The 27,913-nt window shown below is 38.3% G+C and overlaps 2 protein-coding genes across 2 annotated transcripts in view; one reads left to right on the forward strand and one right to left on the reverse strand.

Moving 5' to 3' along the window:
* LOC146367578 (uncharacterized) overlaps window positions 1–414 on the reverse strand; it is a 29,615-nt gene extending 29,201 nt beyond the window's left edge. The window contains exon 1 of the mRNA XM_084912674.1: window positions 136–414. The gene's annotated coding sequence lies outside the window, so the exon portion shown is untranslated. The remainder of the gene's footprint in view (window positions 1–135) is intronic.
* Window positions 414–27,666, forward strand: LOC146367579 (uncharacterized). Its single transcript, XM_084911616.1, has 52 exons — window positions 414–649; window positions 2,842–2,895; window positions 3,582–3,671; window positions 4,560–4,604; window positions 4,699–4,743; window positions 4,839–4,901; window positions 5,059–5,112; window positions 5,258–5,284; window positions 5,919–5,987; window positions 6,106–6,168; window positions 6,255–6,290; window positions 6,494–6,538; window positions 6,654–6,731; window positions 7,376–7,429; window positions 7,523–7,588; window positions 8,938–8,982; window positions 9,145–9,198; window positions 9,371–9,412; window positions 9,568–9,646; window positions 9,812–9,847; window positions 9,954–10,124; window positions 10,551–10,640; window positions 10,845–10,928; window positions 11,056–11,126; window positions 11,216–11,404; window positions 11,571–11,742; window positions 11,828–11,917; window positions 12,053–12,160; window positions 12,314–12,408; window positions 12,779–12,929; window positions 13,056–13,166; window positions 13,405–13,569; window positions 13,750–13,839; window positions 14,043–14,177; window positions 14,364–14,462; window positions 14,558–14,656; window positions 21,806–21,945; window positions 22,078–22,204; window positions 22,288–22,368; window positions 22,541–22,639; window positions 22,839–22,886; window positions 23,271–23,453; window positions 23,609–23,739; window positions 23,981–24,053; window positions 24,183–24,257; window positions 24,337–24,462; window positions 24,565–24,660; window positions 25,642–25,851; window positions 25,971–26,148; window positions 26,254–26,368; window positions 26,452–26,624; window positions 26,841–27,666. Exons 1-52 carry the CDS (start codon window positions 578–580, stop codon window positions 26,941–26,943), a joined length of 4,995 nt encoding a protein of 1,664 aa, XP_084767742.1. The 5' UTR covers window positions 414–577; the 3' UTR covers window positions 26,944–27,666.
* Window positions 27,667–27,913: the final 247 nt, after the last annotated feature.

The raw sequence follows: 27,913 nt of genomic DNA on the forward strand, positions 1-27,913 counted from the left end.
CTTTGTATGAAAGTGAGAGATAAGGTAGAAGATACAGAACATACAGTTATGACATTTAAAAAGTGGGAGCATGCAACTGATTAAGGGTTTTTAAAAGACTAGTTCCACTATGCACAACAAGTATTCGCTACTCACCCAAATTCAGAGCCCGAAATGATTTTCATGAAGTTCATTTAGTTCTAGCCAAGTAGCTTAATCCCTAACTTGAGATTCCATCTTATCTCCTGTCCTCATGCCAGTAAAAAACCAAAGTGAGAAACTTCCGCTGCAAGGACCAGCGAGAGTGAGATGAGAAGAAGCTTTTTGACTGGGAATAAACACAACAGAAAGTTCAGACCGCCTCTCTATTCAAGGTCAAGTTAAACAACTTCTCCGGGCTGTACTGTCTAAAGTCATAAAGTCAGATGGGGAAACCTTGATTGAGGACTGCCATCACGTAACATCACCCAAAGCACTGCGGTAGATGAGTGAAATTTGAAAGCTGGTTACAGAGGAGAGCACTCAAGGAGAGACTTATCCCCCCTGGAGTGCCTGTGGTTATTCCCAAACTACTGATGTAAATGCAGAAAGAAAAGCCATGGGAACTCCAACATTCATAATTCCTATAATCCTGTTGGCTGCAATGCTGGTGATGACTGATGGAAAAAAGGTAAGATCCTTCTTATTTCTCCTTATTAGCTTTATTGGCTGTTTTAAATTAAGCTTTGCACGCACTGATAATCCATCACTGCACTGACTGTCTTTTTTTAAATATAATCACATGGGACATGGTCTCTTTTGTGGCTGACTCTGGATTAAAAAAAATGTGTTGCTTTCCTTCATGTCACCCTGCATGGACTGGGCTTGTTGTTGAGCTGTACTGACTTATTAATCGACATTGCTCGAGAGAAAACCACATAACAACTCAATTCTGTATCTAAATATAGTGTTTTTCTTTTCCTCTAAAAAAAATATAGGTTCAAGAATGACATTGAATATTTTTCTCAAACCTGTAGATCAGTAACTTCTTAAATAGTAATGCTGTATAGGACTCTCTTTTTCTCTTTTTGGTAACTCTGTGAGGACCTTAATGAATGTTTACTGGAAAAAAGCATCCTGAAACCTTTTTTTAAACATCTCCCAAAGAAATGTGATGGGGGATTTTTCAGCCTGTTTGCTGATGCACTCCATTAGGTAATGTGTACAGCACTCTTCTGTGTGCTATGTTAGTGGGCCTTTTTATAGTAGGTCATGGAAAAGTTTGATGTTGTTTCATGTGCAAAAAAAAAAAAAGCTGAAAAACTGAATTAATTATAGCTTAATGACCAATGTAATAAATTTCCAATAATTAGGTATAACGGTTTTATCATTGTAGCTGTTCTTGCTAAGCTGCTTTTGGCTCAAGGGTGGTCTAATATTTAGACTACAAACAACACTGTGCAGATTACTCTTTTTTATATACTTTATTACCCCACTTTTTAAAGTCTGTTCGCTAAAGTCTGTTCTTTAGTAGTCTGTGGAGACTCTGTGTGCTTCCCAGAGTGTTCTGGCATTCACACCCACATCCTGGGACCATGGGAGAGGTCGTACCTTCACAGCAAAATCTCCAGTGTTAAATTAACACTAGAGAGTGTCTATATGGGTCCACACCTCTGAGTGTTAAATACAACACTGTTGAGTGTTAAATTAACACTTTTGACAGTGTTATATGTTTAAAAGTAACCTAGTCAGTTTTGAAGATTAACAATGGCTAACACTGAGCAGTGCTGATTTTCTAACACTGGAATACTTCTAACATTTTGAGTTATTTTCCAGTGTTAGAAAATCAGCACTGCTCAGTGTTAGCCATTGTTAATCTTCAAAACTGACTAGGTTACTTTTAAACATATAACACTGTCAAAAGTGTTAATTTAACACTCAACAGTGTTGTATTTAACACTCAGAGGTGTGGACCCATATAGACACTCTCTAGTGTTAATTTAACACTGGAGATTTTGCTGTGTTCTCTTATTGTTTTGTGGTAGGATAAACGTATCTATGTCTGTTTTAGTCTAAGTGCCTTTTGTTTAGATGAACTGCTGGACTTCCAGACCAGCAGGTTTAGGGAAGTCGTTTATCGCACACACTCACACACATACACACATACACACACACACACAGACACATACTTACACAACGCACAGGCAAGGTACTCTTTGTTTGTATGTAGACATCATATGTTAATGAACCTATGTATATTCATGTAACCTCAATAAAAGAGCAGTGTTATGGAGGAGCGGACGAGAGCAACTGGGGTCGAGCGGAGGAACGGCGTTTGTCCAGTTCTCTCCCGTGCACGAGAAACATAAAGAACTTTGCCTACTCGTGTCTTGCTTTGCTGTGTAGTTAAATTGTCTTGAACGTTCCAGCGAATAGGTTTAAGCTACAAACCCATCACAGAGTTAGAGATGTTATTAAGGCAAATTGCTTTAAAAGTGCTAATCCTCCACAAATTAGCCCCAAGTACAAGGAATGTCCCTCACTATACTAGCAAAAAAAGTATGATTAAAGACTGCCCTGAGGACCTGTAGCCTGCAAAATAAAATAAAAAAATCAACAAAAAAGGAAAAAGATCTGCTTTTAGACCAAAGATACAGTGAAAAAACTAAGAAATCACCTATTTGTGCATTTAAAAAAAAATAATGCAGTATATGCAGCATTATGCAAAATGAAAATACTTTACAGTCAGTAGGACAACTGACTTTGAGGAAGCAGCATTACATTACAAATATTTGACAATTTGTCAAAAACACAATTGTTTTTATTTTATTTTGCTTTTTTATTTTGTGCGTTAGAGATTAAAAAATGTAAACTTTCTTCTAGTGTGTGTGCAACGGAAGATCAAGGTGCCGCTGTGATGGAGTGAAAGGCAGCAGGGTAAGTGTCTAATTCACTGTCTGTGTCGAAGACTCAGTTCATCCTCCTGCAGTTTACAGCTACTTATTTCTTCTTTTCACAAAACTTTTATTCTTTTTTTTTTTCTCAAAGCAAGATTTGTACTTCCCGTGACTACGGTGTACACTCCACTAATTAAATAATTTTTCAAAGTAACAAATAATTTAATTATGAAACACATCTTAGAAGGAATATATGCAAATAGACACATTCGTCATAGAGATATAAAATTCTCTAGTCATTCATTACCCCCCTAAATGTAATGATGAAGTAAATTGTTTTCATTTTTACTGTTATGTAGACTGTACAGTTTTATCAAGCATCCACAAATTAATAATAATTATATCTTGAATAAACAAAAGAAAATGGATGTATGGCTAAATATATCCTTTACGAAGGACATGGATAAATATTTCAGTGTGTTTACACACTAGGTTTGTTGCAGTTATAAATATAGCAATTTCTCTAATTTCAACCACATACAGCTGATAAATGTACCAATACCAGTTATAGTTGGCAATATTTTCATAAGCATTCACAAAACAGCAGCTACGTATTTACTTATAAAGTGACAATACCAATGAAGCTGCTGTTTGTTTACTGGTTGCCACCTTATGTCCTTTCTTTCTGTGTCCTGTTACTTTTCATTCATACATTCACACATACAGGGAGACAAAGGATTTCCAGGAAATCCAGGTTCCCCTGGGCCACCAGGACGTCCTGGACCAGATGGTCCCACTGGCCCGATGGGTCTAAAGGTAAAACTTAAGCTCTCATTAAGTTTTCTCATATTAACACAGTTTGTAGTATCAGTCTAAATTAGATCTTATATTATTATACTTGATATATAATTAAAAATTTCTCATATGCCTACACATTTTTAATTGAACTTGTTAAATGAAAGGAAAAATCAACACAAAATAGTGTAGTATAACCTCGGGTAGGTTCCTCCGGGAAATTCACTAATTAAATAACAAAGTAACTAAGGACACCACGTGATTTAACAGCCTGAAGAAAGAAGAAATCTTTTTCTGTGTGACTTCATCAGTTGCTCACATTGCTTTGAAGGAATTTTGGCCCACTCGCCAACTAACATGTTGCTTTAGCTCACTGAGGTTTGCAGGTATTAGTTCATGCACAGCTCTCTTACGATCCTGCCACAGCACTGCTATACAGGTTGAGTTCTGAGTTCTTGTTGACTGGAGCATCACAACACTGATATGCTGTGTCTGGTTTCACCAGTCGTGGTTCTGAGCATTATGACCGAACATCTCCACTTCAGTCTTGTCTGTCATTGCTGTAGAAGTCTTGTGGTTTGTTCACATAGAAATGTTCTCTGAGCACTGTGCAGTGGGATTTGGGGGTAAATTCAGTTGGAACACTGTGTTAATATGCACTTAAATGCTCCAGACCAGCAAACTGCAGAATCTCTGCTTTTTAGAGGTGCTTATTGTTAATTTAATTTAAGTTTTAATTTAAGTTAATTTGATTTAGCAGCACTTGTGTACTTACCCTGATAAATACTATGGAGTCAGTAAGGGTGTGCTTGTACTTCATAGTCGAATGAAACTTTTCTTTTTTACATGACTGTATGTGTTGCTATACCATGCCATAGGGATTAATTAAAAGTTTGCCTGCTATGACAGGGAAACACTGGGCATGATGGACCAGCAGGACCAAAAGGCGATCCGGTAAAAAAAAAAAAGAAATGTCTGTTTGTCTTTCAGTCAGTAACACATACATGTATGTTAAAAACGAAAGCTATTTTCGCTTCTGTCATTACAGGGACTCGAAGGCAAAGAGGGGTTTGCTGGGAGTCATGGCTTACCAGTGAGTTGTCTTGTTGTGTATACAAGTCTAATGTATGAATCACAGACATGCATATTCCTGCAGATCCTCATACATGGCTGTTGTGTTTTATATAGGGTGTCCCAGGCTTACAGGGGCCTCCGGGCCCACCGGGAGCCCCAGGCTGCAATGGAACAGACGTATGAAAATATCGCATATTAGCTGTGGACCTATAATGCTTTTTGTTTCAGGGTTAGGGTTGGGGCTTCTAATTTGAAAGAGCACATTTTTAAATGTATTATAGGTTAAAGAGTTTGTAATTTCACTGCATGTTCTCAATGCATTACTTTCCAAAAGGGGGAAGACGGACCTCCCAGTATACATGGGACCTCTGGTCCTGATGGACTGCCAGTAAGAACAAAACAAAACCTTTTTTTATTCTGTGTTGCTACACTTCTCAGTGACTCTGGTATCATATTTCATTGCATCATCATTTAAAATTACCCAAATTAACAATTGATAAATAAATGTTTGAATATTTGTTTTTCATCCACAGGGTCCACCGGGTCAGCCTGGACCTAAGGTAATGATGAGCCGCTTCATGGCCTTGTGCTAAATTCTTTTTGTACCAGGGAAAGATGTGTCTGCAGAATTGCTCAGCAATGGCTGTCATTCAAGAAGCTTAGCTAGTTAAAGTTATCCTTACCAATGTAAATATTACAATTAGAAAGCTAATTGTTTGGGCAAGAACTACTGGGAACTGTTCATGTTTATTTGAATGCACAAGAATGCTAGAAAATGTTATTCTAGTGTTTAATAGAACTGACCCTCTAAAAGCTTCAGAAAATACAATGTATGTATATGTGTACCCCTATATGTGTTCCTGTGCTGTGATATTCAACATTTACCAGTCTTCAAATCACATTTCCTTTGATGGTGGCTGAGCAAAAAGCATGCATCCATGCCATCAGGGGAAAAAGGGGGATTCTCAAAGCTCTGACACAAATTCTGAGTTGAGGAATTTCAGAGGAAGCACTGACTTTTAACCAGTTCGAAATATGTGCGGTTATGTCTGGGTTAGGGTACACAACACATTACCAAGGTTGATAAAAACCTTTTAAAAGTGACAGTCAAAGTCTACAGATGCCAGTTACTAACAAGATTTATTAACTGCAACTATAAAGTATTATTACATTTTTGAAGCGTCATTTTCATAGGGTGAATCTTGGATACCAGGCAGTTCACAACCAGGGCCCCGTGGACCACCTGGGAGGGATGGACAGCCGGTAACATTTTAGACTGCTCTCTTAATAAATAAATCCTGTCAGTCAGACACACATATATATTTATTTTTGAACAGTTATGTTCATTTTATATTGAAAGCAAAGTTTCCTTGAATTTTAGGGAGATCCAGGTTTACCTGGATACAAAGGACAACCTGGTGAACCTGGACCAAGGGGATCTGTTGTAAGCAAAGCTTTTTCTGAGATTTTTGTGGATGACATGTTTTTGTGTGATGTTTGACGTTAAGTGTGTAAGTTCTTTATGAACAGGGCTTTCCTGGACGTCGAGGGCCTCCAGGACCAAAGGTAATGCTGTTAGAATTAAATTTGCGTATGTGTGTACAGGTTTGAAAGCTTGTATTGTGATAATGAGTCCGTCAAAAAAGTAAAACCACAGCTGCTGTGAGTCTTGAGTTATTCACACCCTAAAACTATTCACGTGAACTGTCTGATAAAAGCAAATATGAATAAAATTTGCTTGTTTATGAAAAACAAAACTTTTATTTTAGGGTCAGGAAGGTATTAGTGGTGCCCCAGGACCTCAAGGACCTAAGGTAGTTTCTTTTTCACTATTATTGTGGCAGCATTGTATCATAATTCATGCCGACAGTTGTGTATATTATGTCTTGTTTTTTTTCGGTGAGGGTAATTTTAATTTTTATGTTGCAGGGGAGACAAGGCCCACCAGGTCCACCTGGACCAAAAGGTCGGATCAAGGAGCTTGTCTCAGGGGGTCTCGTGTTAGAGGTACAGGAACAATTTCATGTAATACTCTTCAACAAAATCATCATTGCCTTTCTAGTTTTGGAAAATGACCCAAGGATTTCTCACGTCACACTGTTCACTCTTCGGTGACTGGGCTGAATATTTTCCTACTTTTGCAGTGGCTGATTGAACAGTAACCTGCTAATTTCAATCGACAGAACAAAAAAAATAAATTTGTTTACTAATGGGAAGAGATGAAAGAAGGCAAAGAAAAAACATTACTTAAAAATAATCTTGAAGGGCACATGTTTCCAATGTGTGAATAGTGACACTATGAGAAAAAAATCACAGGCGCATTAGCAGAACTGTTTTGCCCAAAGCATTTCAAAGCAACTGGGTAAGTAGTCAAAACATGCTGCCGTGTTTGGGACCAAAGAGATGAGATTTCTAATTCCTTTCTAAAATGATTAACTAGCAAACTTACAAAAAGGATGAGGCAAAATTAAAAACAAATGAAGCATAGTAAATACAGATATAATATTTAAAAATACAATTTAAAAATACAATTCTAAACATTTGGTCCCTGAACTGCTCTTTCCACATCCTGCCACTCTAATACAGAAATATTGTCATTGAAATTATCAGAACATAACTTCAGTTGTTTTTATTTTTTAATTCTTATTTAGGGGTTAAAAGGAAATAAGGGAGATATAGGAGAAAAGGGCTGCAAAGGTTCAACGGTAAGTACAGAATTAAAATTCAAGACAATTGAATACATTCACTAATTTTAAAGAAACTTAATGATTCTTGTTCTTATTTTAATCTGTTTCCAGGGAGAACCTGGTTATGGACAATATAGTAAAGGCGCAAAAGGAGGCAGAGGATTACCAGGTCCAGAGGTAAGACACAGCATCCCATTACCACTCAGTTTTTCCATTTGACTGTGTACAAACATATGGCATTTGGTTAATCAATTTATTGTGCCTGATATTCCACAATTCTCACACATCCCCCTATTTTTTCATTCCTTCCCTTTGCACCAAAGGGTTACCAGCACCAGTATGAATAGCACGAAAAAGAGGATGAGCAGCAGAGGGCAGTGATGCAACATCAAACTCAATGCGATTTGCCATTTAAGACGAGAGAAAAGACTGTCATTGGTTATCTACATTATAGTAATCACTTCATCAAAATTATTTTTGCTAAGACAGCAGCAACCAACAACAAACATAATTATGTTGCAAAGTTTTATTATTAGCCCGTTGAAGCTCTCTGTTTAGGCCATCCCAGTTCAGGGACAACAGCAGCAGCGTCTCTAAATCAAAGAAAAGGATCATTCTACATATTTTTACTGTGTCTTCAGACTGAGGGGGGTACAGCATTGCTTAAAAGTGTCCTCAAAAAGCTCCAACCCTGATTTGGTCACATTCTCATTTCATATATATTAGAAGTCACTGCTTCAAAGACCACATATGTGTCTTTGAATAAGAATTTTTAATTTGAATTGAATTCCTGTTTGAGATTTTTATTTTTTTATATATATATTTATTTGAAGGCCTATTTTACCTATTTTTATTTTAGAATAGAATAGCTCTTTATTATCATTGTACAATGAAATTATGGGTGCTCCACGGCAACTGTGCAGGGTGAAAAATATATAAATAGTAAAGACATCAGGAATAAATAGCAAACAAAAGACAGTCGAGATGAATATATACAACACAAGAGAAAGGCACACATTGGAGGGCAAAGTGCTTGGAAGCAGTGCAAAAGGATTTTTGCAAAAGGCCTGAGTGATGGGGGTTACTCAGGCCATGACTCAGATTGGTGAGGTGGGTAGGAAGGGATGGGGTGTGGGGGGATAGTGTTTGTTAACAGTCTGAAAGCCCTACAGAAAGAAGCTGTTAGTGAGTCCGGAGGTGTGGGACCTGATTCACCTGAGGCGCCAACCACAGGTCAGCAGATCAAACAAGTTGTGGGCGGGGTGCAAGCCTGTAATGGCTAAGATTTTTCTGAGACACAAGGATCTGGCAATGGCCTCCAGAGGTGGCAGAGGGCAACCAACGATTTTTTGAGGAACATGAAGATTTACATGAAGATCACAAACATTTGGCATTTTACTGTCTAAAAACTGTATTTTTGAGACCTAAGTAAAAAATCTATGAGAAAATAAATAAAAACATGTACTTCATCCTGAAAAACTCAAGCTTATATGAATCTTTATGCTTATCCTTAATTGTCCTTACAGGGTAAGCCAGGCAAGGATGGTGATCCTGGACCACATGGATTTGTGGTACTGTTTTGCTATGCTTAAAAACACACACACACACACACACACACACACACACACACACACACACACACACATATATATATATATATATATATATATATATATATATATATATATTGAATACAACAATACAACTGTTGAATACAACATATTTCTGTTTAGGGAAGACCTGGCCCCAGAGGGGATCCAGGATATCCAGGAGTGCCAGGAGTGCCGGTCAGTTATCCTTTCTTCTTACTAATTATTCAGATTCTTTAAATTCTTTAAAATGTGCATTTATACATTAAACTATTAAATTGAATCAGTAAAGGTGGTGTAGTACCAAAGCAAAATCTCTTGAAGGGCTAATGATGTTTTGCATGGCACTTTGTTTGCATCCTCTATATAGGGTGAAAAGGGAAATAGGGGTCCGCCTGGCCCAAGTGGAGATGTGAGTTTATGACAGTTTTCTACTTTACAATCCTTATATGGTGAGAAAAATGCTACATTAGTCTTTGTTATGGATACAGAATGAATTTCTGTGGATTTTATTTGAATCCATCACTTCCTGTTGTTCTAAAACGTCCAATACAATTTTGTTTACAGACATATGTGACTGAGCCAATCAAAGGATACATGGGAGATCCTGGTCATCAGGGCCCACCTGGACTTCCTGGGCCTCGGGGTGCATAATACTCTATAATATACAAACTAATGAAGAAGATATACAACAGAATAGCAAATCCTAAAGTCAAAGCCTGCACCAGTCATGAGCCGATGAAAAAAACCCTGCTTTATTGTAGCTGACTTGCCCATACAGTAATAACACATGTGACTATTCTTTTCTCAGGTATTGTGGGCTTTCCTGGACCACGAGGACCTCCAGGTGTGAAGAAAGAATTTGAAAGAGAATAACATCCTTTGTACCTTCATCCACATGTTAAGCTTATTTTGTAAAGTTTGCTCATGGCCTCTCACTTTACCCTGCACAGGATTAGGTATTGATGTGCCTGGCCAACGTGGTCCCAATGGCTTTCCAGGCCTAAAAGGTGATTCTGGGGAGCCTGAGGCTGATTATATCGGACCTCCGGGTCCAGATGGAGAGCCTGGTGACCAAGGACCTCCTGGAGATCAGGGCCCACCTGGAATCCCTGAAGACAGAAGTATGCAAAAATGTTCTCCCCCAAATCCTCCAAATACTATAACTTCAAATGCTAACAATAAACCTACTGCAAGATGTCATGTCACAATCGGTTGGGGGTGAGTGGATGAAGACAGGACAAAGACATGCTGTGGAAGAGACAAAACAACAACTAATTAAATGCTCAATCTCTATCATGCTTAACAAAACAAATAAATAAACAAATAACTTTGAAAGTTTAGCTTTTTATTTACAGAATTGTAGCATGTACGTTGTGGACCAGTGATAGTCATTGAACAGAGTGGATATGGATTTTTAAACTCTTAGATATAGGCTAAATGACTATAGTGAAGGATATTAATGACATACTACTGCAATAATTATGCATATATTTAGAGGAAATTTTTTGAAAGTGTAATTAGGAAACTAAGTTTGTTGTCGTTTGTAGCTAACAGAGTTACCAAGGGTCTGCCAGGAATTAAAGGAGTGAATGGATTGCCTGGACCCATGGGATACGATGGGGTGTTTGGAATGAAAGGTTGGATTGTTTTTAAAGCCTTCTTTTTTAATTTTTTAAACCATTGTAGTTAGTATTTATTATTTATTTCAAACTTGTTATGACTTACTTTTACTAGCAGACTACTGTGTTGTGTGCAGTTGTCATCAAGGCCTTTGAATCTCATATATAAAATAATATTGTGCAATAATTGATATTTTTAAAAATGTTTGTTTCTTTGTACAGGACAAAAGGGGGATCCCTGCTATGAGTGTACTGGATCAGGATTCCCAGGACCACCAGGTCCCCAGGGTGAAACTGGCCCGCCTGGTAACAAGCACTGCATAACAGATGAATTTTATTCTATCTGAGTTGCCCATTCAAATGCACTTTTACTGGTAGTGATGGAAAGCAAATAAGATTTAAAACTAGAATGTGCACTATTTCTGCCGCTCAGGCTTCAATCAGCCTCAAGGTGATAAAGGTGATCCCGGTTTCCCAGGACCTAAAGGCTTACCAGGAAGACCTGTAAGAAAACATGTCTTGAAATTTTTGCTTTGTTGTTGTTTTGTTTTTCTTTACCTATGTAAACACTTAATATTAATTCTTTTCCAAAGGGTCCAATTGGTGAAGCAAGTTTTCCAGGTCGAAAAGGAGAGAAGGGAGAGTCATATTCCTTTGGTGCTCCTGGGCCAAAGGGAGAAAAAGGGGACCAGGGACAGCTTGGGAGGCCTGGGGATCCGGGTTTACCTGGGCTTCCAGGATTGCCAGGTCACAAAGGCAATCCAGGGCTTCCAGGGGATCCGGTGAGAAATTGTTGACAAATCTGAGTTTTACATGACATCTTTTTGCCTGGTGCAATTCCACATCTCAGGTGTCACATTTGATGCTTCAGAGGTTTTAACATGTACAGGAGCAAAACAAAAATTTTTTTTAGTCATAGCTAGAACAACTATTCTGCCCACTCTCTAGTATTTCTTCTCTGGTGAAATGGGAGACCGTGGAGTCCAAGGCCCACCAGGCCCTTTAGGCAGACCAGGACCAGACGGCTACTCTGGGCCAGTGGGTTATGGACCTGCTGGGCCTCCAGGAATGAAAGGAGATAATGGGGTATCTGGCTTTCCAGGGCTGCCAGGAATTCCAGGTTATATTATATACTGATTAATGTAAAATTTAATAAAAACTGAAATATAGTAAAATACTAACATACATTCTCTCCTTTATTGCAGGAGAAAAGGGGGAACCTGGAGTCATATACAGTAAAGGACTTCCTGGCCCACCTGGATTGAAAGGTTGGCCAGGTTCATCTGGAAGCCCAGGTAAGTACTGCATGTGGATATGCTGTATGGATGCATAACTCAATAGGTGGATGAATAATTGGATGGATGGAAAACAATGGCTAAATTATAATAGCAGAAGAGAAACATATTTTATATCACCAAAACAAATGTCAGGTCATCCAGGGGCTCCAGGTCGTCTAGGACCACCAGGTACACCAGGCCAGAAAGGAGAACGTGGCCCGTTGTCATTTCCTGTAATGCCAGGGAAACAAGGACAGAAAGGTAGGTTCTGTGAATTTATGCAGAAAACATTTGCATATTTACAAACACATAAAATATTTCCTAGATATGAGATTACTTTGATTGTCTCAAAAGGAAATGAGGACTAGTCACATAGATGATTTATGTGTTTACTGATAAGTATGTATTTTTCAGGTGACAAGGGCCAACCAGGTGTCCCAGGCCTTCCAGGTAGAGGTTCCCCAGGTCAGCCAGGCCAAGAAGGCCCTCCTGGTCCTCCAGGACCAAAGGTTAGAAACAAAGTTGATACAACAGACATCTTCATATAGCAAACACTCTATTGCACTTTACTGGTCTTTACAGGAAGGCATAAAAGCAAAAAATAAATAAATAAAAATTATTTTTTACATTATTGTCTAGGTATTTGATTTTAAAAACTGGCCCCTCAAATGATTGCTTCCTTCATGTTATGTAAGTTCTTTGTGAAGGGAGATCAGGGAACGACAAAAAAATGAGAAAATGCAGCATTTTTTTTCATAATCAAAGGCTTGGAACATTACCAAACACTACCAAACATTATACCTTGCAATATAATTCTGGAAGCAGATTAAGTAGTGAATGCTAACATATACATTATCCCCTCTATTTTTCTAATAACAGGGTGATAGCAACCTTGGACACCCTGGGCCTCCAGGCTTCCCAGGGCTTCCAGGTGAAGATGGAGATCCAGGGCCTGCAGGTGATCCTGGGAATCCTGGCTTACTTGGATATCCAGGGCTAACTGGCAGTCCTGGTTTTCCAGGAGAAAAGGGTAGTGATGACTAAACTGACTATTGACTAAAATCAAAACTGTACTCTTCATAAGCACATAATAAAGCACAAACTTGCAACAATATTGATCTGTTTGCTACATTGATTGTGTTATTGATTTGTGCAGGAGTAAAGGGTTCTGAAGGGCTTCCAGGGCTACCTGGTAGCAAAGAATCATGTAAAGGCTTGCCTGGGCCAAGTGGAGAACCAGGACCAAGTGGTTATGAAGGACCTCAAGGTTAGTCTATGCTAGACTTGTGTGGTGTATTTGGTGTAAGCCCTGAAAGAACATTACAGACAGATAAAAAAACAGGTAAAAGCTTAGTAATACCAATCTGGATATAAAATTAGTGCAGTTATGGCGTTAACGTCATCTTAACGAGATTAACACTGACAGCACTAATATTTTTATATATTATATTTCCTTTGCTCCTCACCTTCATATATATATATATATATATATATATATATATTAGGACCTAATGGCTTTCCTGGTGAGAAGGGAAATCAAGGTTTGCCTGGGTTTGGTTTTCCTGGCCCTGCTGGTGAACCTGGGTTCCCTGGGCCATCAAGACCAGGTTCACAAGGACATCATGGACAAAAAGGAATCAAAGGACAAAATGGCCTACCTGGTCAACCAGGTACAGTATTCCTTATCTGATAGACCATTCATGTTTAAATTCATCAATATGGAATAGTTAAAACATCAGGGTTTTTCATGTATGTGAGTACTTAATGTGATGTTGAAAATACCAAAATTACTTTATGAGTTTTTACAATGTATCGATTTTTATCAAAATATTCAACTTCACTTTTGTTAGGACCCAGAGGAGACCCTGGACCAGATGGATTGCCATCAGGATATGGACCAGATGGGTTGCCTGGAATTGTAGGTCCACCAGGTCAAAGAGGTAAACACAAATGCAACACAAACACACGCGTGCGTGCACACACACACAATGCATATAATATACACAAACAATATATATAAAAAACAAAGTTAAGTCATGTCAGACCTGAAACAATATGATAGTTTTTGCCTCTGTGACAGTGATTTATGAAAAACTGATTTATATAAAACTGATGAAGTTAGAGCTACCATGGCTATTTGCAGGTGACTCTGGCCCAGATGGGCCTAGAGGTCCTCCAGGCCCCCCCGGTATGAATGGAGACCAAGGTCCCAAAGGTGCCCGAGGAGCTCCATCACCACAAAATTATACTGCGAACTCAGGGGACCCTGGTCCACCAGGTACACTTTCCAGTAAAGTCTTGTTCAAAAAATGTCCTTTTACAGTCTTTAATGTTTCTGAGATTTTTTATTTATTATTTTATTTTATTAATTTATTTATTTTTTACAAAGGATCCACATTATATTAGGACAGGGCAATGAGTAGGATATGGTAATAATATTTTAACACTAACTGTATTGCACAAGGTAACCCTGGTCTGGCTGGTCCAAGTGGAGATCCTGGCAGAAATGGATCAAAAGGGTGGAGAGGAAAAGTGGGAGCACCAGGGGATCCTGGACCAAGAGGTCTGAAATAAGCTAAACATTCACAGTGACTAGTTATTATTTCCGTTTGTAAATCTGCCAAACTGTATTTATGCTGTGTGCCTGTATGTCCCCAGGCTCACCAGGTGATCCAGGGTTGGATGGATTATTAACATCACCAGGGTTTAAAGGACATCCCGGAGCTCCAGGAGATGCAGGGCTGAGGGGGCCTCCGGGTAAGTACTGCATTTTACTTCAAGCTGAAGTTAAATAAAGAAAAATTAAGAATATTTTGGTCATCATGCTCATCAATGCTCAGTGATCACTGTGCAGAATAATTTATTGTACAATTTCTACTACTGAAAAAAAATAAAACCTTAAACTTAAAAATTTAACATGTACAAAACTTCATGTTTTAAAATCCTTTTAATAAAAAAGATTAATAAATTACCTTTTCAGTGTGCAGTTTTTATGTAGTGAGAAAACTACAAGCATCTTCCAAGTTGCATGCCCGTTACAATAATAATAATAATGATAATAATAATGTTACATCTTTTTTGCACACACTCTTTTCTACTCTGTAATATTCTTGTCACTATTCTTGATATTTATTTATAATCACCTCTTTTAATTCTTGATATTTATAATTGAGTGATTTGTATATACTAGTACTATTTCTTAAATTTGTAAAATCTGTAACATAAATTGATTAATTAGTCTGTTACTGTTACTGTCTTGGAGCAGCTGTAACCCACATAATTTCCTTAGGGATTAATAAAGTATTCTGATTCTGAATAAGATGACAAGGGCCAATTTTATAGTGTATAATAATGATAATAATAATAATAATAATAATAATAATAATAATAATGTTAAAAAAATAATTGAAAAACAAAATGTCCTGGTAATTTTCTATCAGGGGCGCCAAACTATTTTCTACAAACAAGACACCTGATAAACAAAAAATGTAACTGCATTTAAATTTAACGATATTCGCACATTTAACATTATCCAGAGATCAGATTAAGCTAGAATCAATGCCTTGTGGCTGTTGTGTCTCAGCCAAACAGTTCAGTTGCAATTTACATCCATGACTGTCCACTCATGATACAGTATACATGTGTAGTCAGTTTTGGCCAAAATCTCACCTTTCGTTACCAAATTGCATTCACTTCCTCAATGAATCCAAGTGAACTTTTGTTCTAGATTAACACTGCAGGGTCTTTACCTTACCATACAAGGTAAAGATTGATTGACTATTAATGGTGCTATATGAATAAAACTGACCAGATTGAAAGAAGGTATGCCACATACTTGAAATGACCTGCTCAGCATTACATAAATCACAATTTCAGCAACTGTTAAGACAGTTACAGGGAAAATGTGCCTGTCTGCAAATATTAACTAAACATTTCTATGTGCTACAACATGGACATAATAATAAATGTGCTGAGGTGAAACTAAACTTTCAACAATCTTACCACTGTAGTCTATTAACCAGCAAATCAGTCTAGCCAGCTGGTCAGCTACACTGAAAAAAATAATCAGTGGGATAAATGTAAAAAAATTATTGTAATCGGTTGCACGAAATTAAGTTATGTTTGGTTAACCTTAGTTTTTTATGTTATACCTGCACACATTTTTCTGGTAACATGAACATGACTTTTTTATGTTGTTGTCATTTTTTTCATTCCGGTCAAATATTTATAGAAACCACTTGTTTATCAGACATGAACTTTTTGTGTTAATTGTATTGGACTACTATGTGTTATATTGACAAGATTATTTTATGGTAAGCTTATTTTATTTTATAACAAATTTCTAATATATAATATATAATCTAATATATAATTGAGTGTTCAATAAATAAAACTAAATTAAGGCTGATCTTACTGTATGTACTGTACACTTTCTCTTCAATCAAAGAAATAAGCAAAACATTTTTGAACAATGACCTGTATTTTTGAAAATACTACACAGTTGTAACAATGGACTTTCAATTCAGGCTTCCAAAATATACATGGGTCATATTTGTACAATGCATCTCTTGAAAAACATTCCACAACATTCCTCAAAGTTATCTTCTGTAAGCTGAATTCAACATTGTGGGGCCTTATGACATCGCGCTTATGTAAAAAATAGTTTTTTAAATGTAAGAGCCATAAGATAATATGGCAACAGGGGTGTAATTATTAAAATGACACAAAGAAGAGACTTAAAATAACATTATAACCCACAGGCACAAAACCAAGAGACCTAAACTGATTAGTATTGGCTTGCTTCTATCACTAAACATCACAATCACTAATACTAGATGATGCAATCTGTTTGTAGTGGTGCACCTTGGGAAAAAAATTGCAAACTGGTGAAATTGGTGCAAGGCACCATTTCCATTGAGAAAAATGGACATTCAAAGTTTGAATTTTTTTTTAAAAGAGCCATGGCTTGAAAAGTGAAAACTGCAGTAATAAAGGCCCCAAGTTGAAAAGTGCCAGAAAAATAAGTTTCACTATGTACTGCAACTTTACCAGTGCTGGCTTAAAAGAAAGGATGGTACATATTCGAAGAGGTAAACATGTTGTTCCCACATCATAACTGGAAAACTGTTCAATCGTACAGTCTGGTCCTGAAAACCTGGGCCTTCTTTGAAAGGCTGTTCCTTTTGAGCTCCATAACCAGTTTCTATAATACCTCGAAGGTATACTTTTCCAGTGGGTAGGTGAGGTTCAAAGTGTACATTAGTCCAAACAGCATTGCAGCTGCTAGGGTATAGTTATCCAAATCCTGCCAGACTCTCTGGCCTTCAAGGACTATCCCGATGTCCTCAGGGCTGCCATTGGCATCTCTTGACTTTATGATGTAAATTCCCATGGTTGTTTCCTTATTAGATCGTTGGATAATGGCTTCATCTGTGGCCTAGAAAATGCAGAATTCCAAAATTTGATTAAACAGAACACTGGTCAAAGAACATTATACCAAATCTTATTTTAATCTGTGTCACTATTCCAAAAAATGTTAACATTAACACATTAGGTGAACAAAAATGGATTCATTACAGCATGTGATTTGAGTCCTCAGAATGCTCAAAAAGGTCATGCATTTCTGAAGTGAAATCTCCATGCAAAGAAGCAGAATACTGTCAGAGCATAGAGAGGTGTTCAACTATGAACTCCACACATAGTTCTAATGCAGGTAAAAGAAGAAAAAAAACGCACCCATGGTAAATTGTGAAAATCCCAGGTGATTTTCAACATACTCCTGGCATAGAGTGACAAGCAACATTTTGTTAAAATTATTATTTTCCCTAAAGTGTATACACAAATTAATTTTTTTCTTACCTGGGCCGTGGGCTCCAGAATGTTCTGAAGTCTTCTTCTTATTTGTCCTCCTCGCCTTTTGAAGACCTTTATTAGTTTGTCAGATAGCACATCTATCTGCGAGAGTAATCTGGACTGCAGTGGCATGGTGGTAATGCGCTTAAACTCTGCATTTATCTAAAAAGAGAAGTTGTCACATAAAAATGCTGTCAAAATCTCAAATCTCACAAGGTTACATCCACACAAAGTTGTTATTTTTTGTCATATTACTATTTATTAGCTATGGGTCCCATGTTGCTGAGCAGTTCCATAGTTGCCCTTACTTCCATACCACCCAAAGCCTGTTTGCAACCACAGCAGTTGCCTCCTTCTGGCCATTTTGCAGTTCTGCCAAATGACCCAGAAACTACATCTATTATTGTCATATACACATCAAGGTCTTTCATTAATACTTAGTTAAATTAGTTAATTTGACCTTTCCAGAAAATTTACCTTACAGAATGTGAGATAACATATGCAAATCTTCACTAGTAAATAAAATAATGTTATTAAAACCTTAACTGTAACACCTCTACGTAACAGCGCTAGAGAATTGTTCTGAAGCAACACCAATCTGCCCTTCAGCAGGGATAAGCACCATATATCGATACAGAAAAAAATAAATTTAACATATTTATATCGTCATTATTTTTATCTCTTTAAGCCCTCCTTTCAGTCTCTCTATAAATCAGTTAAAATAATTTGTTGGGTTTTTGTGTGTCTTTAACATGTTATCAGTACATTACATTCACTGCCCCAGAACATGAAATAAAGCCCCACGTCATGCACTTCCTCTCCTAATGAGTACTGCATAGGTGTCATGCCCTAAATAAACAGACTTTAGTGAAGACACCCCCCCCCCCCCCCCCCCCCCCCCAAACACACACACACACACACACACACAGAGCCCACCCCATGGCAAACTAGCTTATTTAACTGTTTAACTAAAACATTTTAGGTACAACCAGTTAACTAAATGGACACAAGTTTGTTAGTCTGTATTCACTGAGAAAAAACAAGCGAATGTGACTGGGCACACACTGAAAAAAAGCTAATGCACATAATATTGTCCCGCAGCTTAAGCTAGCATTATCGTTAGTTAACTTAAGGAATGACCTGTTTTTTTCAATTATGTTGCTCAACAGCAATTCATGAGAAAAACTTCCCCATCTAATGGATGTTCTCTTCGTTTCCTCTCAAACATGTAGTTTTCAGTTTACCTCGACAAAGTAAAGCTCGGCACCAAACGTAAACTAAGCAAAGACAAAAAATGGCAGACCGCCACAGTGAATTTTCCCTCGCAGAACACACCTAAAAGTCTTTACCTTAGCAACCCAAATCGGAAGCCCTTTCTCAATTCTCAAGTACACGAGTCCGTACCAGATTCTCAATGAGTCCGGACTTTGTAAGTTCGCACAGGAATCCGGATTTAGCAAGAACGCGAGTACGGACTTGCGATTTGTACAATTGGAACACCAACATACTTGATGATGTCATCGGTCCGGAGTTTTTACTGCCATCCGCACTTAATTTAACTGTGATTAATTTGTTATGAAGCTTAACTTTAATCTCAGCCAAACCGATTTACTCACAACTAAAACACTGAAATAAAGCAAACATTAAGATTTAGAAGTTATCTAAGTGACTTATATATCATGTTTAATCTGAGTAGCGAAATCTCTCTATTAATAAAAATAGTATACATGTATGCCTGAATAAAAAAAACAGGTGAGATGTTAGAACGCTGTTAGTTTTATTTTAGTAGACACTTAAAAATTATAACAGACAGCTGCCGGGGTTCGGAAGAGAACTGAACAAATATTTAAAATATAATATGATCATTTTTGGAGCAGCCTTCAGAATCTCCACGTTTTTACACGTTTTTGTTCCTGGTGAAAATGTTTCTTCTTGAATTAAAATATTTTTAATGTTAGGTTTAATTCAGAGTCAGCTAATCTCAGCCAAACCGATTTACTCAGGAACAAATAAAACTAAAATATAAACCAAACATTAACATTTAGAAGTTATCTAAGAGACTTATAGATCATGTTTAACCTGAGTAGCGAAAGACCGCGGGGGGTTTGAAAACAATGTGCCAGGAGTCCGCTGTTCTCGTCGGGCACCAGTGAGCCTTGACCTCCCGGTCTGCTATCGAGCTGGTGGGTAACAGACGTCTCTGAAAATGTCGGAGCACTTTTGCAAATATGTGGTGTCTTGATAAACCGAGCAGATATTTGAAGTTTACACAGCTACATTCTCACCTGAAAATATGTTCAAAGTTTATTTTGTGATGCAGAAAGAGTAATATTTAAAAGTTTTTAGCCGTGTTTCTCCACCATTGCCGCGTTTGAGTTTTGGACGAAATGCATTCTGGGATATTTAGCTGTACCAAGTCCACACAAGTCACCACGGATGCATGCTTGATAAAACGGGCGGAGCGAGAACACATTCGAGAACTTTTCGTGTTCTCGGCTTGATGCGTACTTTAGTTGTGTCCCAAAACCTAGGCCACAACCTTCACAGGCCACATTTGTAGACCGATTACGTCACAGCTATGTGGTGAAGGCTGTCCCAATTCAAAGGCTGCTCCAAATGCAGCTGACAAATGTGTCCCTCATTTCCCCGAAATTGAAGGATGGGTCGGGTGTGTCCTTCGTGGCCAAACCTATCCCAGAATTCATAGCGCGGCCCAGCCAATTCCAGTTTCCAATAATGGCGGCTGCTATTTAGTTTTGATATTACTCTTATTACTCTTTCTAGGTCACGAAATAAACTTTTAAGATATTTTCAGGCTAGAATGTAGCTGTGTAAACTTCAAATATCTGCTCGATTTATCAAGACATCACATATTTGAAAAAGTGCTCCAATGTTTTTGGAGACATCTGTTACCCACCAGATCGATAACTAGCCAGGGGTTCAAGGGTCACTAGAGCTGGCGAGAACAGCAGACTCCCGGCACATTGTTTTTTAAACCCCCCGCTACTCAGGTTAAACATGATATATAAGTCACTTAGGTAAATTAAAAAAATTTATTGTTTGGCTTTTTCAGTGTTTTATTTGTTCCTGAGTAAATCGGTTTGGCTGAGATTAAAGACATTAGATTAGATTAGATAAAACTTTTCCTCTGGGGTTTTCACCCAGCTGAATAAACGTCAAACAGAAAACCAATTAAACACAAGTGTGAGATGGTCGAGAATTTACTCCAGTGTGCTGTTATATTTTAGATAGCAAGGAGCAGACGGCTGAGTTTATCAAACTTCACCGAGACAGCGGTGACGCAAATCTGAAGGCTAGACCGTCCCATTTCACAGCTGCTCACTTCCAGCCTTCTCGGTCTTCGAAGGACCCGGCCCCGTAGATCGCCGGGTCCTCCGAAAGATGCAGCCTAGGTTTTGGGACACAGCTTTTAAATTGGTACTTGTTCTCTGACTGATGACTTATCACGAGTCCACAAGAACCCGGGTATGCACAAGTACTCATATCGAGACAGGCCCAGAGGCAACTGTTAGCATCTGGTCACAGCAGACATCAGTTAACAAATAAATTAACAATTATTTCTCAATAAAAACATGTAAGCTTTAAAAAAAACTTTTTTAATATTTTAACATATTTTAATAAAAAAACAAAACAAAAAAATGTATAAGCTTTAATATGTACTAATAGTACATTAATAGTAATAGTAATTAATAGTAATTAAGAAGTATGGAAACACATCTGCAGATAATGAATACGGAAAATCCGTTCACATCTATACAGAACAATGCATTGTATTTTTACTGAATCTTTTTTTTTTACAGTTTAGGGCCCCCTTCAGATTGTGAATCGAATGTTGACACTAACAATAAGAACTGAATCATTATGTTTTAGAATATTACTGCATGCACCTTAAACTATTGTGAATTAGAACCTTGAGCTCTCAGAGACATCTCAATAATAGTATAACATTTGAATTATTTGTTAACGTCATTATTATAAATATGATGGTAGTATAGTTATTAGAAAGTGTTACTAGCGATTTAATTCTGCCAGGGCCAAAGGGAATAAAAGGAGATCGAGGAATACTGGGAAAACCAGGGCGAGATGGTGATCAGGGTAAAACTGGTTTCAAAGGAGCTACTGGGGAACCAAAGTACAATGGATATGGACCACCTGGACCAGCAGGCCAAAAGGTAGAATTTAAATGTCACTGATGCAGTAGAGCAGACTCCAGTAAATAAATACAAATGTGTATATTATTTGAAACAAATGTGTTCATCAATAGGTTCTTTATCCCTCTTTCATTATTTCCTTCGTGTCCTCAGGGTGAACCGGGATTGACTAATACTAATTTGATGAAGGGTCAAAAAGGACAACCTGGAATTGCAGGAACAGAGGGTTTACCAGGAATTTTTGGACTCAAGGGAGACCCAGGACCTACTGGACTAAATGGTGTGTACAACTGATAAAATATTAGACAGCTTTAACGCTCTGCCTCCCTACCCAACTCTCTCTCTTCACTCTTTCTGTCTCAGGTCCCTCAGGGTCTCAAGGGCCAGAAGGGTCAGATGGCCCTTCAGGTAGCAAAGGGCAACGCGGACCTAATGGACCACAAGGCAAAGTCCTTTTAATTGCAACTATATGAAGAAACTTTTTTCACCACATATTTTTGAAGTGCAACCCATTGTCTCATTCCAGGATCAATTTGAAATGATCAAATAGTACTTTCACTTTTTATTTATACTTTAAGTTTAATCGAGTGTACTTTTTAAAATGTGTTTGCCTCAGGTAATGTGGGTCCAACAGGAAATAGAGGATTTCCAGGTCCGAAAGGCAGCCAGGGCTTGGATGGGATTCCTGGCCCAGCCGGGCAGAAAGGGGAGACTAGTAAGCCAAATACTGCATAAAAAAATGTTTGTATGGTTCTTTGAGGTCATGTATAATCCTATGTAATTATGTATTTATGTATGCTTTTTTCTTTTGTCTAAAATTAAAAAGGCCTGTAGAATAGCTATCTCTTTCATAGCTAATAGTACCCCTGAATGGCACAGGCAAATTCATCTGTCCTTATATCGCTCTTCTGCAGTCTTGATAGAAGGGAGTCCTGGGAAGCGTGGTGACCCTGGTCAGCCAGGTGAGTCACATACCAGTCACATTACCCTCTAAAGGAGCTGGGGAGTGGGGGTTATGCAGGAGGGCGAGGGTCCAGTGTTTCGTTTTGGGATTTGTTTGGTTTTTTTTCTTTTCTTTTTTTTCTTATTTTAGATAATCTTGGAAAAACACTGAATACATTCAACCACACCCAGAGACCTGATGTACTTACAGTATAATCCGCATGCTGGAAGTTAAATAATGAGAGATACATATAGCAACCAACAAAGCACTCATCAGTTGATGTATTTATATGTAATATCAAACAATAAAATATACTAAAGGCCTGTTCCATTACATTAAATTATGCATCACTACTAAAATAATTCCTTACTGATTCAGACTAATTGTTCTTTCCATTCTGTAGGTCCTCCTGGAAATCCTGGCCTCCCTGGGTTGTCTGTTACAGGGATTCGTGGACTAACAGGAGACAAAGGAATTCCAGGTCCACAAGGCATCCCTGGCCCAAGAGGGTCACCTGGAAGAGAAGGCGCATGTCTTCCTGGGTATAGAGGAGACCCTGGTGAACCTGGATATCCTGGGAGGAAAGGTTAGAATCTACTCGATAAGTTGTAGGTCCAGATGATGATTTTAGTTTATGTAATTTGGTCACTGTATGGAAGTTCTTGCATGCTTATTTCACTAGGCCACTCATCCTCAATTACTTTTATCTCCATAATCAGTGCCTTTCTAATCTCAATGTAGGCTACCCTGGCCCACCTGGTCCTCCAGGTACAGCAGTGCCTGGGTTAAAAGGAGACAGAGGGGACCCAGGTCTTACAGGACGCCAGGGTAATCCAGGGGAACCAGGAGATCCAGGCCCACAAGGACCACCTGTACGTTTTTACAGTAATTTACCTCTGACAAATGCCTAGAGAAAGTAGACATGAGTTTTTGATTAAAATGGAGAGTTCATAGCAAAAGATGTGTTTTACAGTTGAGGTCATCTTTCATCAAGCCTTCCTGTAGCATTCTTCACACTGTACTAAAACTAATATTTTGTATAGAATGGCAGGTCTTCAAACTCTAACTGCAATAATTAGAGTCTGATCTTTCTATTTCCATTTGCCCCCTCAGGGTGCAATAGGCAGACCTGGAGGCCCAGGGCTAAGAGGTGACCCAGGTCTTCCAGGATTCCCAGGACCTGCTGGTAATCTATGTTGAAGAGTAACAAAGTCTGCAGCAAGTTTCTCACAATACATTTGAAACGCACATCATCATCATGCTGAAATTCATGCAGCAATACAAAGAGATAATCCCATTAATTTTTTTTCTTTAGGTAAAATTGGAGAGCCTGGGTACATCCCTGGCCCTCCTGGTCAGCCAGGGGCCCAAGGTATTCCTGGACCACCAGGTGAGTCAATACTTGATAAGCTAAGCATTACATATATCTGGGGAATAGCTTTCTAATTGCTCCTGCTGTGTACCTAAAGGGCGTAAAGGTGAGGCAACATTTAGAAAAGTAATACATGAACCAGGAGCTCAAGGCTCTCCTGGTGCCCTTGGCACATGCGGACCTCCAGGAAGAACTGGTCCACCAGGACCTCCAGGCCCACCAGGTTAATACTTTTAGAGTTAATCCTTGTTGCATGTATTACCTTTCCCTGTGTAATATGTGATATTCGAATGATAAATTTTGCTATTGAACATTTCTTTTCCAGGCCAGCGTGGTATCAAAGGAATGCAGGGTTTCAGCCCACCTGGTCTGCCTGGATTTACAGGCTACAAAGGAGATAAAGGAAGAGCAGGGCTGCCAGGTGTGTTTAAGGCTACGTCCACACGTATACGGGTATTTCTGAAAACACAGCTTTTTCTATGCGTTTGGACCTTTCGTCCACATGTAAACAGTGTTTTGGATCACAAGGGTGGAGATTTTTGAAAACTCCAGTTTTTGCGTATACATGTGGACAAGGAAAATTGAGATTTAGTCGTGCAACGTCAAAGGTGTGCGCCTTTTTTGACGTCACGCTGTGCGCCATGTTATTGTTTACATGAGATGAATCTCTGCAATGGCAGATATAGACAAAATACTGTTGCTGTTAATCTTACTTGCAGTTATTATCCTACCATTTAGAAAGACTGCTTTTATGCGCCATTCATCTTTATTTACTCTTTTCCTCCCAGGCTTCTAGACTTCTGATTGGCCAAGACTTCTATGCGGTTAGGATTATATTGCCACCTGTTGCTCTGGCATGTGCTTGACAGCATTTGACTTTGTTTTTTGCCTTTACATATGGATGGGATTTTTTTTTAAACAAAAATGGAAAATCTCCATTTACAAAAATACGTGTGTACATGTGGCTAAATGTTTGGGTTAAAGTGTGTTTTTGTGTATATTCCAATTACACATTAGAATATAAAAAAACACTTGAAAACGTAATTTTCCAAGTATTTCAGTAGAATGTGAAGTGTTAAATGTGTGCAAATGATTGGAATTGCCTTTCAAATAGCTGGACACATCACAACCTGAAAAACAATAAATGTTCTGGTATTGGCAGCGCTCCTGCTTCACAGTTGTGCATTACATTGTGTGAATAAGAAAAAAGAAAAAATAAGGAAAAAATAATAATGCCCTCTCAGTGAAGTTATCTGCCAGTGCACATTAAAACAGGTCCTCAGTGCATTAGTGGCAGGTAGTAGTGACTATAGAACATCCCCCAACAGATTCCAAAAATATCCTTGAACAAAACTGCCCACATGATATTATTTCATTGCATATTATGTTCTTCACTCTGCAGGTCCCGATGGCAGACCTGGAACTCCAGGTCATAAGGGTCCTGCAGGTTTGCCCGGCAGAACCGGTCCAAGTTATGCTGACAGTTTCCTGATAGTCAGGCACAGTCAGAGCATCCACCCCCCTGAATGTCCTCATGGCACTAGCTTCATCTACAGTGGTTACTCTTTCCTCTTTATCAATGGATATAAAAGAGCTCATGGGCAGGACCTTGGTAAGAGCATGGAAAACACAGCACCCAGAAGTTGTATGTGCATATATAAGATGCATCTTTGCATCATTAAAAAATAAATAAAATCTGCATATTTACCAGTGTTTTAAACTGTCTCTCAGGCACCACGGGGAGCTGTCTGCCTCGTTTCTCTACAATGCCTTTTCTGTTCTGTGACACTGAAAATGCCTGCCGCTATGCTTCTCGTAATGACTATTCATACTGGTTGTCCACTGACACTCCCATGCCTATGAACATGGTTTCCATATCAGGAGAAATGCTGAAATCCTACATTAGCAGGTGGGATAAGATTGTGTATTTAGTGTGATTACCATTAACTGAAATTGCCACCTACATCTACCCTCTAACCTTATGTGGAATAAAATAATATGGATACCTGTTTAGGTGCTCAGTGTGCGAAACCACCTCCAATGTCATAGCCATCCACAGTCAGAGGACTCTCATACCAGAATGTCCTAGAGGTTGGGAATCACTGTGGACTGGGTACTCTTTCATCATGGTAAAGAAATCAGTGTTTTGTTCATTTTTACTATTTTTAAAATTTGTTTCTCTAAGTGATTCTGTTCTTACTGTCTGTTACAGCAAACAGGTGCTGGAGCAGAGGGATCCTCGCAGCCCCTGATTTCTCCTGGCTCATGTCTGGAAAATTTCCGCCAAGTGCCCTTTATAGAGTGTCACGGCAGGGGGACGTGTAACTACTATCCTGATTCCTATAGCTACTGGCTGGCCTCCCTCGACCCCAACAACATGTTCGGGTGAACTGTTCACTTCTCTGTTTAAGGAGACATAGTTCTGTAGTTTTCCGTTAAATATTCAAGGAATCGTTCATCTTTCATTACTCTTTTGTCCAATGCTGTTTAGAGGTTTCCCAACTAAGAACAGTGCTGTCTTGTGATTTGGCAACTTGTATCAAATTTAATTTGTTAAGTTATCTGTAATTAATATTGTCTCTGTATGTTGTTCTCCTACAGTAAACCCATACCTCAGACAGTGAAGGGACCTTTCCTAGAAAGCATCATCAGCCGCTGCCGAGTCTGCAGAAAACAAGGGCATCAAGGTGAAGGGTCAAGGTGAAGAGATAAATAGTCTGTTTCTCACTTCATTATGTTCATATTGAGCTTATAAGCAGAGGCTAAACTAAGATTTGTCTGGTGGAGGGCCCTATGATTTGTCAAAGAATTACTTTGCAGTAAGTTGTATAATCATTTGTATTTTTAGTGCTCATAGTCTGTGATCAGCCAAGCCTGAAATCTGAGGTTTACTGAGCTGTCATTGTTGTTTCCCAACCTGTAGATAATATAAATCTGGTATAATAGGTGAAGCATCCTTAGCTTCAATTAAATATACCCTTGATATAACTTATAAGTGACCCTGGACACCACAGCCTGCTGTGCACCAGCCTAATATAGTCCTTTAATGTCAACTGTACCACGGTACTGCAGATTAACCAGTTTAGTCTGCACTACACTACAATAAACTGCCTAGGACTGTCATAGAACACACACATGTAAAAGAGTACATAACATGTTTAAATTAAATTGGTTTTTGCTACGTCCATTTCTGTGTGAAGTTATTACGTTAAGGCTTTTTTTGTCCTGGAAAATACACCAACTTTACATTCAGCTAGCAAACAGATTCAGATTTACACTGCAAAGAAACGGTTTGTTTGTTTTCCTGATATTTGTTGAGCTGTTTGAAAAATTGACTCTGATTGGCTGTTATCTCCTGATTTAAAAAAACCACATGACAAAGTGCCCAAACCAAAACTTAGCCGGCGTGACAAGGAAAAAACAATATGTTCAGGATGTTGTGACTTGTGGAAAATGTGGTATTACTTACAGTTGTAAAAACATAGTAAAACCTGCTCATTTGAATATGCAGTATTTTTAATGACAACAGATAATTTTTTTTCCATAGAGATATACAAATGTTATAGAGATATAACATTTGTATATCTCTACAAATGTTATATCTCTATATCACTTTCCTGTCAGTGAATAAATAACTGCAAACAAACAAAGTCACAATAACTAGCTGTAGTATG

The sequence above is a fragment of the Perissodus microlepis genome, chromosome 18, assembly GCF_051167445.1.
Source record: "Perissodus microlepis isolate ML-2025 ecotype Zambia chromosome 18, ASM5116744v1, whole genome shotgun sequence".
Taxonomy (NCBI): Eukaryota; Metazoa; Chordata; class Actinopteri; order Cichliformes; family Cichlidae; genus Perissodus; species Perissodus microlepis.